The sequence below is a fragment of the Carettochelys insculpta genome, chromosome 10 (genome assembly GCF_033958435.1).
Source record: "Carettochelys insculpta isolate YL-2023 chromosome 10, ASM3395843v1, whole genome shotgun sequence".
In the NCBI taxonomy this organism is placed as follows: Eukaryota; Metazoa; Chordata; order Testudines; family Carettochelyidae; genus Carettochelys; species Carettochelys insculpta.
The window spans coordinates 21,575,561-21,592,030 of record NC_134146.1 but is presented as its reverse complement, the minus strand read 5'-3'; the positions used below and the strand labels follow the sequence as shown (position 1 = coordinate 21,592,030).

Genomic DNA, 16,470 nt, shown 5'->3' with positions numbered 1-16,470 from the left:
AGTTAGAGAGTATGTTTACACTAGGAACTATGTTTTTTTTAAACTTAAAAGAACCCTGTTGAATAGCTGAACAACAAGATCCTGAAACTAAACAAAACACCTTAAAGTAACTGACAGGATAATGGTAATGCTTTGTTCATGGACAGTATTGTGTTGACAGAATCAAATGCAAAAGAGGGTGGTACTGTTTACAGGGAGGCCAGCCTCCTCCCCCAGCACTCAGATGTTCAAATACATATCTGTATTTTTTGGCATCATCTCATCCCATGTTTAGACTCCAGATATCACACATGCTGGTTGCTCCACATTCTGGGTAAAATGGTCACTGCAAAACTATTTCCATTTGAGTCAGTGGGAGAGTTAGGAGACTGCTGAACCATCTTTTTTAAAAAAAGACAAAACATAAGTTACTTGATCTCTAAGAAAATAACAAGAAGTCCTGTGGCACCTTATAGACTAACATATTTTGGAGCATAAGCTTTCATGCACTTATCTGATGAAGCGGGTCTTTGCCCATGAAAACTTATGCCCCAAAATATCTGTTAGTCTATAAGGTGCCACAGGACTTCTTGTTGTTCTCGAAGATACAGATTAACTTGGCTACCTCTCTGATATTGATCTCTAAGCAAATTGGATTGCTTGCAACATTTGAGGTAAATACCAAAATCTTCAGTTGATGAAAATCGCACACACTCTTTGAAGTAATGTGTAAATACTATAATGGCTCTTGCTAGAACAGTTATGGTATGTAAATACCAGGCCATCTGACCAAACATAAATATTAAATATACAATACCTGACCACCAGTACCTAAAATATTTGTACTCCATTTAAGAATCTACCTTCCTAAATCTATGAGAGGTTGGTAAAAATGGAAAGCCCTGTGCCAACTGCCAAATAATTTCATAGGCTCAACATTAAGATCAGCAACAAAGGTAAATTTTCAGGTAATACAGAGAATGAGAGGCATAACTCCCTGCATGCCTAAATGTGATCATTTATTATTTAATTTTCACAGAGAACTAGTAGTCACTTCCTAGTTAAAATAGAAAGCAACCAACTTGATATTAGAACTTTGCCCTCTCCTTTTCTAAAAATTGCACAAAGAATATATTTGGCTTAAAGTAAGATCTAGGGATGAAATAGCATTTTATTGCAAAATTTGCAAGATACTAGGAGTTCCTAAACTATAATGAAATTAGATCTGACAAATATAGTTTAATTTTTAACTATTTTCTTCAATAAAAAACCACCACACAAAAACATACAAAAAAAAATCCCAAACTAAGACCTAGCTAGAAAGGCCAAATGTGAGACTTAATATTTAGTTTAGCCTTGTCATTAGGCAACACTTCTTCGATGACCTTGTCAGATATTATCAAAAGATGCTGGAGATACAAATTATATTAAAATGAATAATTAAATAAAAGCTTTAATGCCCTTTCCATAGCAGAAATTGAACTCAACATGCAATGTGATTGGTAGGAATGGCTTGTTAAGGTAAAATTGGTCCATTCTAAAGGTCAGGGAGTTCTGGAGGAACAAACTACCAAGTCCCCCCTAAACACCTATTCTTGCTCATTGCTAGGTCTGATTGGGGGCTGGGGCATGGACAAGAACAACTGTGTCAGGGCCAGAAGTTCAGGGCCCCTCTCCCAAAACTGTCTATCAATAAATATGGGAGTAGGCAGGGTCCAAGAAAACATCACATACGAGTGCCCAAAATTTCTTGCTGGGCTAGGTCCTTGCTCGTAAACTACGTTTACATTGCAAAGCTATTTCGAAATAACTGCTGTTATTTCAAAATAACTTTGTGAGCATCTACACTATGCACATGCTATTCTGAAAAATTCAAAAGAGTTGGAGTGTTATTTTGAATTGCGTAAAATTCTCTGCAGGAGGAACAATGCCTAATCTGAAATAGATATTTCAAAACAGGCACCTTAAGACTCAGAATAGAGCTATTTTGAAATGAGCTATAATGGCATCCAATGGCATCATTTCCAAATAGGTACTAACGTGTCCAGACATGCTACTCTAAAATAGCTGGGTGCTATTCCAAAATAATCTGGAATGGATTATTTCCAAATAATGCTGCTGTGTAGACATAGCCCTAAGACACGCACGAAGCCCTAATCATGCAGATCTTAGGATATTTATGTGGATGAGGGAACAGTCATTCCAATTTTTTCATGGAGTGATTGAGAGGAGCAAGGGGAAAGAACCTGTAGTGAGCCTTAAATTCTTGACTCCCCTCTCATAGTCATAAGATTCAATCTAGATTCTGGGGCAAACTATGGATCCAAGTTCCATTCTGGATGATTGCACATAGGGGAGAGGTCCAAAAGTAGCAAGTTATGTACTGCTAGGTTCATTTACCTCATTTTGTCAGCTAGCAGCTCACAGCAGACAAACCTATTTAGGAGCATCTGGGGTTCAGAAGCCAACTGGTTCATTTGGTGCTGACAGGGAAATGACCTGAAACTAATAAAGCCTGAAGGTTGTGATGACCTTCCTACAGTTCACAGGCCAGAAGTTAAGTGTCACAACAGAGACTATGAGAGAAAATGTCATCTCCAACTGGGGGCCCAGGAAGCAGCTGGAGACAGTAATACTTAGTGAGGACGCCATTCTTGACTCCCCACAACTCCTGCCAAAGGACTTGGAGCATAGAGGTAAGGAGTTTCTCCTCCCCAGTTCCCCCTATTTTGCTAACTCAAAGCCTGTTAGAGCCACATAGGAGGTCTGCAGCAACAGAACTCACCTCCACAAGATGGTGGATGGGTACTGTAGTTAGCAGGAATCTTTGTGGCAAGCAGACCAGAGCAGCATTTCCCCCCAAACCTTCTAAGGTCTGCTGGATTGATTACACCCTAGGGTGTGCAGGAACTGAAATCTTCAACAGACTTTAGGACCATTTTAAAAGAAAGTAAGGATAAAAACGTTAAAGTCGAAGTTCTAGTTGCAAGCACCAATAGTTTGAGTGAATACTGCCCTTTAAAAAAAAAATTAGAAACCCAGGAAAAAAAACAAGAGTTAAGTTTGAACTTTGTAAGTTCCCAAACTACCTTAACACACACTCTCTCAGAAAGGCCTGGAACACGTTAATATATTCAATGATAACAGAGACCACCAAAACTACAACATTTTACCATCACTGTGCCATTTTATGGTTTTCTTCAGTCACATCATATACACACAACTTCATCAATTCATGATTGGACAAACAGCATATGGAAACAACAAAACTCCTGCTTTTCATCAAAAGCTTGATCTTTCAAAGTGCTGGGGAGCAGGGAGTGCCTCAGTTCAGAGAATATATTCAACTCTAAAGTTCTGCAACAGCCAATTCTCCATGTGACATTAGCTATTTTGCCCACATATAAACCTCACATGCATAGATCACATTCCTAGTGTATTAGAAAAAAAATCAAGTCAATAAAGGAACAAGGCTTGCTACCAAAGATGTTATTCATGAAAAATTCTACAACTAATGTTCTGCAGTTAGTATTTTAAATACTCTATATTCAAAAAGGGGAAATACTAGGCTGGCATCTCCACAGAGAACAAGAAAGTAATTCAGGCACTTATCTAAGAAGCGCAACTGATTTTTCAATATTTGAGTTTAAATGTTTGGTGAGGTGGGGTTTTTTTCCCTTTTTTATATAAGGTAATATGCACACAAGCCACTTGTATCTGCTTACAAACTTAACATCGCTTGACTGAACATGTCAGGCTATAAGTAGAAAAGGAGCTAAAACAAAAGCAGAAGGGAAATTTGTGCTGAATCCAAATTCTTTAAGGAACAACTGAACAAATATAATATTGTTAAACACTAAGTAATTCACGTGGGGAGATATAAAATTTGAACTATTAATATTTTATTGAGTTCTAAATTCAGCTTGAGCCCTAAGCCCTACAAACGAGGATCTCTACTTAAATGTTCAACAGGGCTTACAAAAAGTTGATGCATAAGACTAGAGAATATAAAAATATTATGCCATTATAAAAAATAGAATTATGCTTTCTCATCTGTAAAACTATTTTTGGTGAGAATGATGATGATATGCATTAAAAAAATCCCCAAAGAAAAAAATATTTCCATTTTTAAACTTGTTTATCTTTCAAAGGAGAGAATTAAAAAGAACTTGACTATACAAATAATGAATAGCATAACAGTGTAAATATGGAACTTCAACTCTCTTTCATGCTACAAGATCAAATGGATATTCAATTAAATTGAAAGATAGCAAGGGCAAAGCCAATGAAAGAAGATATTCTTCCTTACAACTAGCTTGTGGAACTCCAAGTGACTTCATGTCGGCATTATTCAAAAAGATTAGCCACTTATAGAGATAATGCTTTAACAATTGCAATACTAAATATTCAAAGTTTTGGAAGAACCCTCACCTTTTAGGACTTAAGACCACTTCTCTTTGTGGTTATAATGAAATTTTCCAAGAAAGCAGGTAATTCTATAATTGCGTACATAGCAGTCTATCCAGTACTAACCACTGTTAGCATCAAGAGAGTAAATGGACCACTAATCTGATCCAGAACGTATATTCCTATCTTGCTATGAAAACTTTCTTTTCTTACCGAGTTTGGTAATTTAAAGGATGCAAAAACTTCACTATCCTCTATATTATAACCAGCTTATATCTCGAACAATCATTATCTGAAGGTGGCTTCTGCTGCAAACAGAAAATATCCCAAAATATTTCCATGGTAAGGTTTGTTTTTCCAGTCATTCTTTGCTTTGCTATTTCAGTTGTACGCTTTAAACAACAAAATATCAAAATCTAGCTGTTGCTCTTGCAGTGAAGCAACAATGCTGTTTATGACCCAACATTGCTTTGTTGGGATTGAATATTGCAGTTAAATACATGGCAAAATCCAGAAAGAACTAAAAAGGAATGAATTTAGAGATATCAGTTATCAAAGACAGATGATAAAAGCCCATAAATGGCTCTGTGCTGCTGAAGTACAAAGCCCAAATGGTTCACTCATATAACAGTTTATATACTGTATAATAGTTGGATATCTGTGTTATCCTAAATGGAAGTTACTAGATACACTTGAGTTTATTCTAATTTAAAATCCAGACACAAAAAAATAAAAGTAGAGTTACCTGGACTAGAAATCCGGTCACGATATTTGGGAATATCTCTGCTCAGGGTTTGAAGCATAACCCACATTGTGAATGTAAAGAGTGCTGCTAGGAAACCATAGAATACCAGATAAAACAGCAAGATTAGACCTGGAAAATTAAAGAACTCAAATTAATAAAATGTTTATTTTAAACGGAACATGATTCTAAATTTACACTTTGACAGTCAAGACTGTAATTCCATAGGAGCTGGATCAATCCTGAGTATCCACTACTAGACACAGAGATTCATCAAATTAGATTTTCCTGGACAAACTTAATTTTTGCCCTGTCAAAAAGTACGTTCCCTATAAACTACGCATTTGAGCAGCCACTCAGAAGAAATTCAAATGCTGCTCAGCTGATTAACTGAGCACCCACAGCTAGGTTCTTTGTTTCTACTGGTGCTGCACACTCATGTGCACCTAAGTGTATGTTATTATTTAAACAACACCACACCACACTCTCCCCCCCCCGCCCACATATTCCTTACCCGAGTGGAAAAAAATCCACAAATGGATGGAAAAGATTAGAAGGAATATTGGTTGGTCATAGATTGCTTAACATTCCCTGAAATTCCATCCAAAGATTTCTGTTGTCACTGTTCAGAATAATGATAACTTTGCATCATTTTCATAATGCAAAGTTCTTTTGCAAAACCTTAACTATGTCATACACTAACATCACATACAAATCACACAGTTAGTTATAACGCTTGTAGATCCATCTAAAACTGATTTTTAAAGAATCTTTCCATTACCTCCCCACCTCATGCCATAATAGGACACATCCCTGCTAGTTTTCCATCCCTCGCCTTGCTCCACCTACCTGGGGGCACACACTTTTCCCACCTCCCAGCATCTTCCTCAATTTGGCACTGAATAGATCTGGTGCAATTAATTGCTTTTGGGAAAATATTTAATTAATGCTCTTTTTGTTACCTTCTTTCTATCTAAAAGTTTACTTGCCACACAGAATTGCCCCCTTACCAAATGGCCATCATCTGTCATTGTTCTCAAAAGGATGGACACAGATGTCCTCAAAAAAAAAAAAGGGGGGGGAGCCTTCATGCTGTGAGGCCAACAGCAATCAGACCCTTTTCAAAAGAGCTACAGGTTACACTAGCAAGTTCTTTCGGAAAGTCAGGCCCGTTTTCAAAAGAACGCATGGCAAGTCCACACACAAAATATGCTCTTTCAATCTGAAATCAAAAGTATGTGCCTCTTGTAGAAGCCCCCTTCCAACTCTCCAATCAGGAAGAGTGCCTCCTTTCAAAAGCTTCTCTTGAAAAAACAAAAAAACAACAAAACCAAACCATGCATAAGTAGACACTCCACGGACCCTTTTTTCCAAAAGGGCAATTCTCATGGCAAAGAATTTTTCGATCCCTGCGTGTTCTTTCAAAAGAGCGCAGGCTGTGTAGACACTCTCTATCAAAAGAGTGGACTGATTTTCTGATCTGCTTTTTTGCGCGTTTGGATGTGCTCTTTTGGAAGAGATCTCCCAGAAGAGCTTCTTTCGAAAGATTGCTGTAGTATAGATGCAGCCACTAAGAACAGAAGGAGAACATAGCCATTTTGAAAGTGGGCAGTTCATTTTTCTTCCTGTCTTGAATGAAAACCTTTCAGTTCAGAAGAACAACAGGATAAATGAATATTGATTCTGTACTCAAAAAGAGTAAGATCTATAATTTTGGGGAAGATATGCTATAGTTTTCACAGAAAATAAAGAGGACCAACAACAAATTTAAGTATAAAACAACTCAAGTTTCATTATGGTGCTCCTTCCAATGCCCCTAGAACGTTAACCAGAAAAATATACAGTCTACATAAGAAGACAACTATGAGAAGATATAGCAAGAGCACCTGCAACATCAACAGTGGAAGAAGGGGATGAGACAACAATATGGTGCAGGTTTAGGCCAGATTTTTAATTTGAACAGACACACATAAGTGCTAAATTTTCAAGTCTCCAGTAAATAACTGAAAAACAGAGCTTAAAATATACAGGTGTTGGTACTGAGAACAAGTGAGAATTTTCAGACTATTACCATCATGTATGTAAAAGCTTAATCCTGGACAATGTTATCTTATTGCTTAGGGAGACATTAAAAACACTTACACTATTTTGTGATAATACAAAAAAAGCATTCCTGCTCTTCACTGAACTGATTCATCAGTTAGAACAGTTCTCAGAAACCTTTATCACCTTGTGGCACACTTCAGCGCTCAATTTCATGGCGCACCCAACATACATAACCCAATCCCACTCACCTCCTGCAGAGCCAGGCACCCACAGCTTCCCGCTCTGATCCCATCCCCCCTCCTCCTCCAAAACCAGGCACCCCAGCTCCCCACTGAAACCCAATCTCTCCCTTCCAGAGCCAGCCTCTCCCACCCCCCGCCACTATTACCTAATCTCCCTCCTCTTCCTCACAGCCAGGCACCCCCAGCCATGCCTCCCACTCTAACCCAATGGCTGTGAAGCTTTCCAAGTTGCCAAATGGCTATCCCACGTGAAACATATTTAAAAAACAAAAAGGAACAATCTGTGTGGAAGAGGAGGGATGAAACGTGACAGTCACTAGAGATTTAAAACTTATTTTAAGTAACAGTGCTGGAATGCAACTGGGTAGAATCCTCATCTTGGCCTAGTTTTCTGACGAGTTAAACTCAACTTTTTTAAATTAGGAAATAGACTAAAAAGACTTTAATACAACCCAGACACACATGGTTATATAAAAAAAAATTTTTTTAAATGCCAAATTCTATTCTACACCATACTATTTCAGCATAAGCCTGAATTCTTCATCACCTCAGAGTTTACCACCACACTGGCAATTAATGTTTTACAAAAATAAATCACAAGAGCTGTTGCATGAAACCCCTGGGAAAAAATTGTGCCTGCCGAATAGATGAGTTGATTTAAAAAAAAAATTTTGTTCAAGTTGATAACACACTAAGCTTCTCATTTAAAAGTAACAGCTACGATTAAATCTTGTCACAAACACGCTACACATACACTTACAAGCTCAAAAATAAATTAATGGCTCTAATCTGTCCAATCTATGAGCTCTTGCCTCTTGACAAGTCTGGACTTTTATTTTCTGTTTCTCAGCAGACTAAAAAGTAACATGCACAAAGACAGACACAAGCTGGATAGGATTGTTTTTATTCTGTGCTTAGGTGGTGGTGGACCTTGGCCAAGCACAGCAGAGAAGGTAGTTAACACATTGTGGTAAGACAGAGAGACAATATATAGGAAAGGATGGAGACAGCATATGAAGGAACAGTAGAGTGGAGTAGAAAGAAAAAGGGAAGACATTATTCAGCACACTCACAGCTTCCAATATTCCCCTCACGCTTTTACCACAGAAAAACTACCATGGCTTCTGTGCATAAAAGACCCTACTTGGAAATATTCTGAAGAAGTGTGATCCCTGGGTAAAAAAGGAAAGCATGTCAAGTGTAAACAACATAAGCACATTATGCAGGGCCTACGTGCAAGAATGAAACAAAGAAAATTGCTTATTGGGAGGAAATGATGTGGATGTGGTTGAGTGAATCAATTGGTTAGTAACTTAAATAATTCACTTTACAATACATCATTCTTCAAAACACCATGCCTTTTAGTATAAGTATGATTTGACAAATCAATTCCTAAGCAGTTTGCTGTGTTGGATGTTGCTAGAAAGAAAAAGTTTCGCTTCACTAATCCTTATGGCTTGTTAAATCCTAACACCTAGCTAACTAATTAATCACTGAAGTATACAGTACAGAAGACTGCAGTAAGAGAAACCTAGAGTTGCCAGTTGCCACTGAGTGTCATTGTCTTATTTTATGCTGCATTAAACAAGCTTATTTTGGAACACCATGGTGACAGACCACAATGGCGATGCCATAAGGCAACCCTGTTTTATTTCAGCATCACTCAACTTTTCCAAGGGAACACCTTTCTATACTTGTTTTCTCAAAAAAACAGAAGTGACAGCATGGGTTACTCCAAACTTCAGTGCACTCTAGAGCACAGTTTTTTGTTAACTTGATTTAATGAGTGCATCCTGTATGCCTGACAGATTAAACAAGAGAAATTGCGCATTTAGTTATTTGAATTGCATATTTTATATCTGATGGACTGTTCCTCTGAAAACCTGCTAAGGAGAAAAACGTACTTTCAAGTAACTGGTTACAAAGTCTCATAGGTCCCAAAAATAACTAGATATGGTACAATGAAGAAGTACTATTAATATGCATCATTTCAGTGTAGTGGGGCAGGTTTTCACCTTAAAAGTGCTGCACTACTAGTCAATGTGAAGGTAAAGGATGTATTTACTCATGTAAGTGACCCCTATTAAAACTGGCCTAGACTGACCTGTAAGTTTTCACAAGAACGCTATCCATTCTGCAAATTTGTAACAAGCTGTTCCAATAACCCATTTACAAAAGCATATTCTGCACATACAAAATAAAATAGTCAAATCTGATAGATTTTCTTTCAGTACATGAAGCTTAGGTGTTTCAAGTAAATCAACTGAACAAGTAATTCAGAATGCTGGGTGAATAACTCACCTACATGCAAGTATGTTTTACAAAACCTTTGAAGAGTACGTAATTTTATATCCTATAATATTTATATAGGGCCTGGAAAAGTCAACAAAATGACTAATAGCATGCAGCCAATATAACAGATGAGAAGCCTAAGGTTTAAGACAGGTGTCCAACCTTTCTTCATCGGGGGTCCACACGGCAATTTTTTTTACATGTTCCGGGGGCTGAACACAAAATAGCCCCAAACCACCCCCACCCTGACAGACTCTTCTTGCCCTTGCTTACCCACCTCTGAAGCTCCTGCCATGAATTCCTTTACTGTGTGGTTCATTTTGTGACCTAAATAAATACACTATTGGCATCTCCACATCCACAATGGTACTTTTTCCCCATCTGGGAAGAAAGTTCCGTTCTACAGCTTTTTGAACAGACCACAGTTCTTCAGGGTGCACATGTCATGCACCTTCCCTGATCATCCCATGTTGATGTCAGTGAAACTGCTCGTGATCCATCAATGCTTGCAATGCCATCAAGTACCACCCATTGTGGTTTCTATATACTCCGTGGCAAGGTGGTCTGTTGCCAAGATAGGGACATGCATTTCATTTACTGTCCTACCATGGTTAGAGAATCCCATCGCAGAAAAACATCTGCTATGTCCTGCACATTTTCAAGAGTCACTGTCCTTTATGGCAGAAGGGTATTGATTGTCTTGACTAGCTGCATGACAGCAGCCCCCACCCCGTGTACATCTGCCCACTCCAAAGTGATTGCCAACTAATGGCAGCTGTCTGGTGTTGCAAGCTTGCACAGAGCTACCGCCACTTGCTTCTGAACTATTAGGGCAGGTCTTATGCCAGGTACTGTTGTGCTTCAGGACAGAGGAAAGCTATTCAAGTTACATGAAGCTGGCCTTATGCACGCAGAAGTTGTGTAGCCACTGCTGATTGCCTTCAAAGTAGAAGCAAACATTTGAACTCCTTTTATAGTAAACTACTACCAAAGTCTATTTCCCACGAATTTTCTAAACCCTCAAAAAATTGTTTCCTTTTCACATATTCCGTTTAACAAACATGGACTTGAGCTAACAGCACAAACCATACTAGTTGGTTTATGTCCCTTGCACTATTTTGAATGCAGTCAATGTAAATAACATGCACAGCTCAGCAAATGACAATTTCTGGTACAGGAAAAGCAGGTGAAGTTAACTCTGTAAAAAACTATTTGATTTTTTTGAAGCTCTAGGCTGTGGCCACACTTGGCCAAAACTTCAAAATGGCTATGAAAATGGCCATTTCAAAGATTACTAATGAGGCGCTGAATTGAATATTCATCACCTCATTAGCACTAGGACACTTCCGGCTGCAGCGCTTCGAAAGTGTCACTTTCGAATTCTCGTGGCTCAGTGTGGCTAAATGGGGGTCCTTTTCGAAAGGACCCTGCACTTTCTGAAATCCCCTTATTCCTCTCAGCTGAGGAGAATAAGGGGATTTCGAAAGCTGCAGGGTCCTGTCAAAAAGGACCCCCATATAACTGCGCCGAGCTGCAAGAGTTTGAAAGCGGTGCTTTCGAAGCACTGCAGCTGGAAGTGTCCTAATGCTAATGAGGTGCTGAATATTCAATTCAGAGCCAAGCCTCATTACCAATCTTCAAAATGGCCATTTGCATGGCCATTTTGAAGTTTTGGCCAAGTGTGGCCACAGCCCTAGAGTAAATTAAAAGTTAAGGAGACATTTCGGAATCCTGAGAAACTGTTAGTTTTATCCTACACTGCTATAATTTTTATAATTCACATTAGGAAATGGTTTATAATTTAGGCACTAAATTGTATCTCTAAACAACTCTTGAACTTGGTATTAAATGTCACTTTTCAAAATAATCTCACTTGGTGCTTAATATCCAACAGCATGTGAACTACTAGGTAGTACTTATTACCATGCTATTATTCACAGTTAATCCATTAATTGTAGAAGGTGCTAGCTCAGCAAAGTATATAGATACATTTTATGAAAAAAGTCTGCATGTATGCTTTACAACAAATAGCATTCTATACAATGAATGAAGGTTTAATGTTCTTTGAGCAAATACATGCAGTATGCTTATCCCAGTGGTCCTAAAGAACTAACTATCTAGTGTAAAAGATTAGATCCCCATGGCATTCAAAAGGTGAAAAGGACAAATAAAAACGGGAAACATACTAGACAGAGTCATCAATTAAAGTTCTGCCTGTAGTTTGAATGCAGGGGCTGTAGAGCTTTTTTTAATTTCTGTAAACACTGAAAAATTAAAAGGTGTTAGTGAATGTGTTTCCATGAACCATGTTAGGGTTTTAGATCTACTCTTCTTTCAAAAACTATTGTTACATTACAAGGTAATCACCATATCTTTCCCTTTTAGCTTATTTTAAAGGTATCTGTGTATAATTTTTTTCCTGTTTTTCACAGGAAATTCTAATTGAATTTTGATTTGTATTTATATTTTTGTATCTGATTTGCTACTGTAGAGTTACTGTGTTTATTAAAACGAGGACATAAATCTTAAAACAGTTCCAAATGGGGCAAAATGCTTACAACAGCACTACTCCTAAACAATACCTTCTGCTTAAAATCACATCATCATCGTGCATTATTCACTACGTTGGTTTAGCACAGATCAGCCGGTTAACCTCAAGACAGAAGTCAAGGGACAAAGCTTTCTTACAACTGGCTTAGACCTACGAAAATCTCTCAATCAAGATATGAGAACTCTCAGAACTTCACTTCCAAAAACAAAGCATAGAAAACAGAGAACTCATATGCAAAGGTCAGAAAACATCTCCAGCAACCTCCTAAGAAGGCAGGAGAAATACAGACTATTTACCGAAACACTTACCAATACATACACCCAACAAAAATCACATATCCTACCTTGTCAGCCAAAGAGTTATGGTAGTCAAGTATCTACAATCAATACTTTGAACAACTTGTTCTACAGTTAAGACTGGCAAAAAATGACCAGCATTTCCATTACTGGATGTACTCCTGCCACGGAGGAGTACCCTGAAATAACAAAACTAGCATAACCAGCACCTATGTCTTTCCCTCTTTGCAGCTCCTAGTGCTGGAGACATTTGAGAATCTACAGCTACACTAGAGAGCATGCAGCTGCACCACAGCAAGCTGTCTAGAGCTTCTGTAAGTTGACAGGAAAAAGTTCTCCTGTCGACAATAAATCCAAGTCCAATGAGAGGCAACAGCTATAACAGCAGGAGAACGTCTCGTGTGGATACACGGATATCCACATCAGCATAACTTATGTCACTGAGGCGATGGTTTATCCACATCCTACATAACTTTTGTTATCTGAGGAAGTGGGTTTTGTTCACAAAAAGCTCATGACCTAATAAATTTGTTAGTCTCTAAGGTGCCACAGGACTGTTTGTGCAGTTACAGACTAATACACCTGCCCCTCTGAGGCTTATATCCACATAAGCAGTAGCGTAGACATAGCTGGCAACTGGAATGTACTCCCCAGGTAAGCTGCCAATGCAATGGAAATTAGGGTAATTTTGAGGCTGCTCTACTTTGGTCTGAGGCAAAGAATCAGGGAGCTGTATCTTCTTTAGTGGTTTACTGAACTGTGCTAGACAGTTGGTTGTCTAAGGATGAGAAGCCATCTTTCACTCTGTAAAACCCTAACCTCAGACAGAGACAGCTGAACTATCTGGCTTCCCTGAAGAGCAAACAGACTAGCAGAAAAGGCAACAAGAAAGGGACACTAGCAGTACACACTCTCTCCCAGGCAAGTCAGTAAACAGCAGCCTCTCCCACTTCTTTCTCACAGTGAAGAATGTGAAATTGCTTGCAACTTTCAAAATCTGTAATCCAACTGATTTTTTTCTTTAAGCTACTACAATTAAAACAAACATACATAAATGGATGAAGGTAAACTGAAGACTCCAAATATAAAGAATACTTAAGTAGCCCAACATAATAGACTGAATATATTAAGCATGAAATGTATGAAACAAACACTTCCATAGCATAAAAATGATTTGTGTGACTGCAGAGCCAAGCACTGACACTAAGGAATAATTACTTAGGAACATTTAATCTCTTTACCACTATCCTATTAAATAACTGGTTCTTTAGCAGAAGTTCAAAAAACATTATATAACTCATTAGTAATTTATGTACACTGAATTTATTCTTGATATGGGAAAGTACCTTTATTGAGCGAGATGGCTACAAAATAGAACAATCACTCGACTCCAGATTAAGGTAGGTTTGCCATTAAAACAGAAGTATAGAGTAGACAGTATGCAATGGCACAGGAAGAGACCAAGATGGCAGCATTACAAAGATGTGCTCTAGTAAAGCAAGGTACAAGCTTGAAATTAGATTTTTTTTTTTTAAATCAGCAATAAATCAGTAAACTGATTTCACTATACACATACAAGTTGTCAAAAAATTTCATAAAACTATAGAAATTTACATATAAGCAACATTTTTCTTCTGTTGACTAAGAACTTACAGATTGATTTATTTTGTCTGTTTTGACCTGTGGAGTAAATAATTTGTGTCTTAATGGTTATAAAGCCAACTTTCTGAACCTCTGTTATTAAATAAATCACTCAAGTGCCAACTATCTGCTGTCTATGATTTTCTGCAACTGTTATAATAAAAACATTTTAAAATATTCATATCATGTCAAAGTGATATTTTTAAAAATCAAATTCTGCAAAACCTAATCACAAATATATTTGTTTTTCCCTAAGATCTGCTAACCATTTTAAAGCACTTGTAAGTTGAATAGTAACGGAGAGGTAGCTGTGTTAGTCTGTATTCTAACAAAACAGCAGTCATGTAGCACTTTAAAGACAATAACAAAATAATACTATCTGTTTCAGTACACAAATAAGCTTCTGTGATCACTTCACCACACACACATTCATTCAACCCACACACTTTAAGAAAACCTGCTGATGGGGTGCCTGAACAGAGAAGTCACAAGACCACAGCAGAGTGGAAATTTCCTCAGTGACTCCTCCTCCACTTGAGTGACAGAGTAGATAGTAGGGTCTTATTTCCATCTGAATGGAGGACAGCTCACCCTAGCACCACAAAAAACATACCCCATGTATTTTCCACGTGTTACTGCTCATGGAGTTCGTAGTAGCCATGAACATGTCCAAAACTGCTCAACATCGTGTTACAAAAAACCAGTCTTCTAGCACTTTAACAACTTGATTTACTAGGTGATGAGCTTTCGTGAGACAGACCCATTTCTTCAAATATGGAAATTCTGTTTTGTGGGACACACCCACTTCTTCAGATCTGGAAATCCTGTACATCACCTAATAAATCATTTTTTAGTCTTTAAAGTGCTACAAGACTGCTTTTTCTTTTTGTGAACATGCAGACTAACATGGCTACCTCTCTGTGACTATTCATCATCATGTTGAAATTCTTGATTTCATAAGTACAGGTATCTAAATATCTCAACTATATCAAAACTTTAGGAGGCAGGGTGCTCTCTGAAGCAAGGAAATGTGTACGCTCTTGAGTACTGTAGCAATTATTAATACTTGACATGTATAAACCACTTGAATATGGATTCTGCTCAGTGATTGTAATTTAAGAGTTTGGGAGAATAACTTGATTTCATCCCCATCCTGTTTCAGTTTCTGGTGAGAAAATTATATGGACAAGAGGGGCAAACAGGCAAACATTTCCATCAGCAGCACCCCAAAGGAAACCTCCTTCACCACTGACAGGTCAGAGCTGTCCTGCCGATCCGGAGTGGATGGGAAGCATGACATGCGTGTAAACTGCAGTAATATACCAGACGAGAGGAGGGAGATGACTCCAGCCCTGGCATCAGGCGTGTGCATTTGTAACCTGCTACAGTTACAGCACCAGACCCCTCCCTGCCATGGAGGAGGAGCCTGCCGAGGGGAGCCTCACTGCAGCATTTACGCGGAGTGAATCAGCTGGGGACCCAGTGCGAGATGCTTCCCTCAGCCCATTGCCGTCGCGGCCCGTTTACCAATCCGCTCTACGCGCTCAAACCCGCCTGGAGCGGGCAGAGGCGGGGCGAGTGCCGCGGAACGAGCGCGCGGGCTCCGAGCGCCCCCCCCAGCGCCCAACCCCTCCCTCACGCGCTGTCATGTTCGGGCTATTTTTAGATCCGAACGCTGCGAAAGTAACGGCTTCCAGAAAACCGCCTCGTGGCTTCCCCCCACCGCCGCCCAACGGCTCCTTGGGCTCTTACCTGTCCCCACATCTACCGGCCACCCCTCAGCCCCCCGTCAGTCCCTTACCCCAGCTCTTGGCCGTGCGCCCCAGGAACTCGCCGCTGCGCGGGTTGTACACGAACTGCCGCCACTCGGCCATGGTCTGGCTAAAGGGCTTTTTCTCCTCCTTGGACATGGCGGCGGGGCGAGGGCTCTCTGCGTCCGGCCAGCGGAGACTCCCAGCTCAACTGCGGCAGCGCCTGCTCCGAGCCGCCAAGTAACTGTCTTCGGGCGCCCGGCGGGAGGGGAAAAAAGGCCGGGCTGGTCGCTCGCAGCAAAGCTCCTCACTCCGCCTCCCGCTACCAGGGCGGGGCCCACCTACGTTAGCGCACCCGTAACCAATCCCCGCCCGCGCTTCCTCAAAGGCGCCTCTACTGCCCCCTGGCGGCCAGATGGAGAATAGCAGCCGGTGTGTGCTGAGCCGCAGAGCCCCGGCATAAGACCACCTCGAGGAGCGCTCCCGTGCCTAGCCTACATCTCCCATGGTTCAGTGGGGCTGC

General features: G+C 39.6%; 1 protein-coding gene across 1 annotated transcript in view; it reads right to left on the bottom strand.

The window, feature by feature from the left end:
• Window positions 1-16,267, bottom strand: part of ATP1B3 (ATPase Na+/K+ transporting subunit beta 3) — a 38,158-nt gene extending 21,891 nt beyond the window's left edge. The window contains exons 1-2 of the mRNA XM_075004288.1: window positions 15,998-16,267; window positions 5,132-5,260 (exon numbers count right to left, since the gene is read on the bottom strand). Coding sequence (XP_074860389.1) covers window positions 5,132-5,260; window positions 15,998-16,106 — 238 coding nt within the window. The 5' untranslated portion in view covers window positions 16,107-16,267. The remainder of the gene's footprint in view (window positions 1-5,131; window positions 5,261-15,997) is intronic.
• Between the last annotated feature and the right edge of the window lie 203 nt (window positions 16,268-16,470).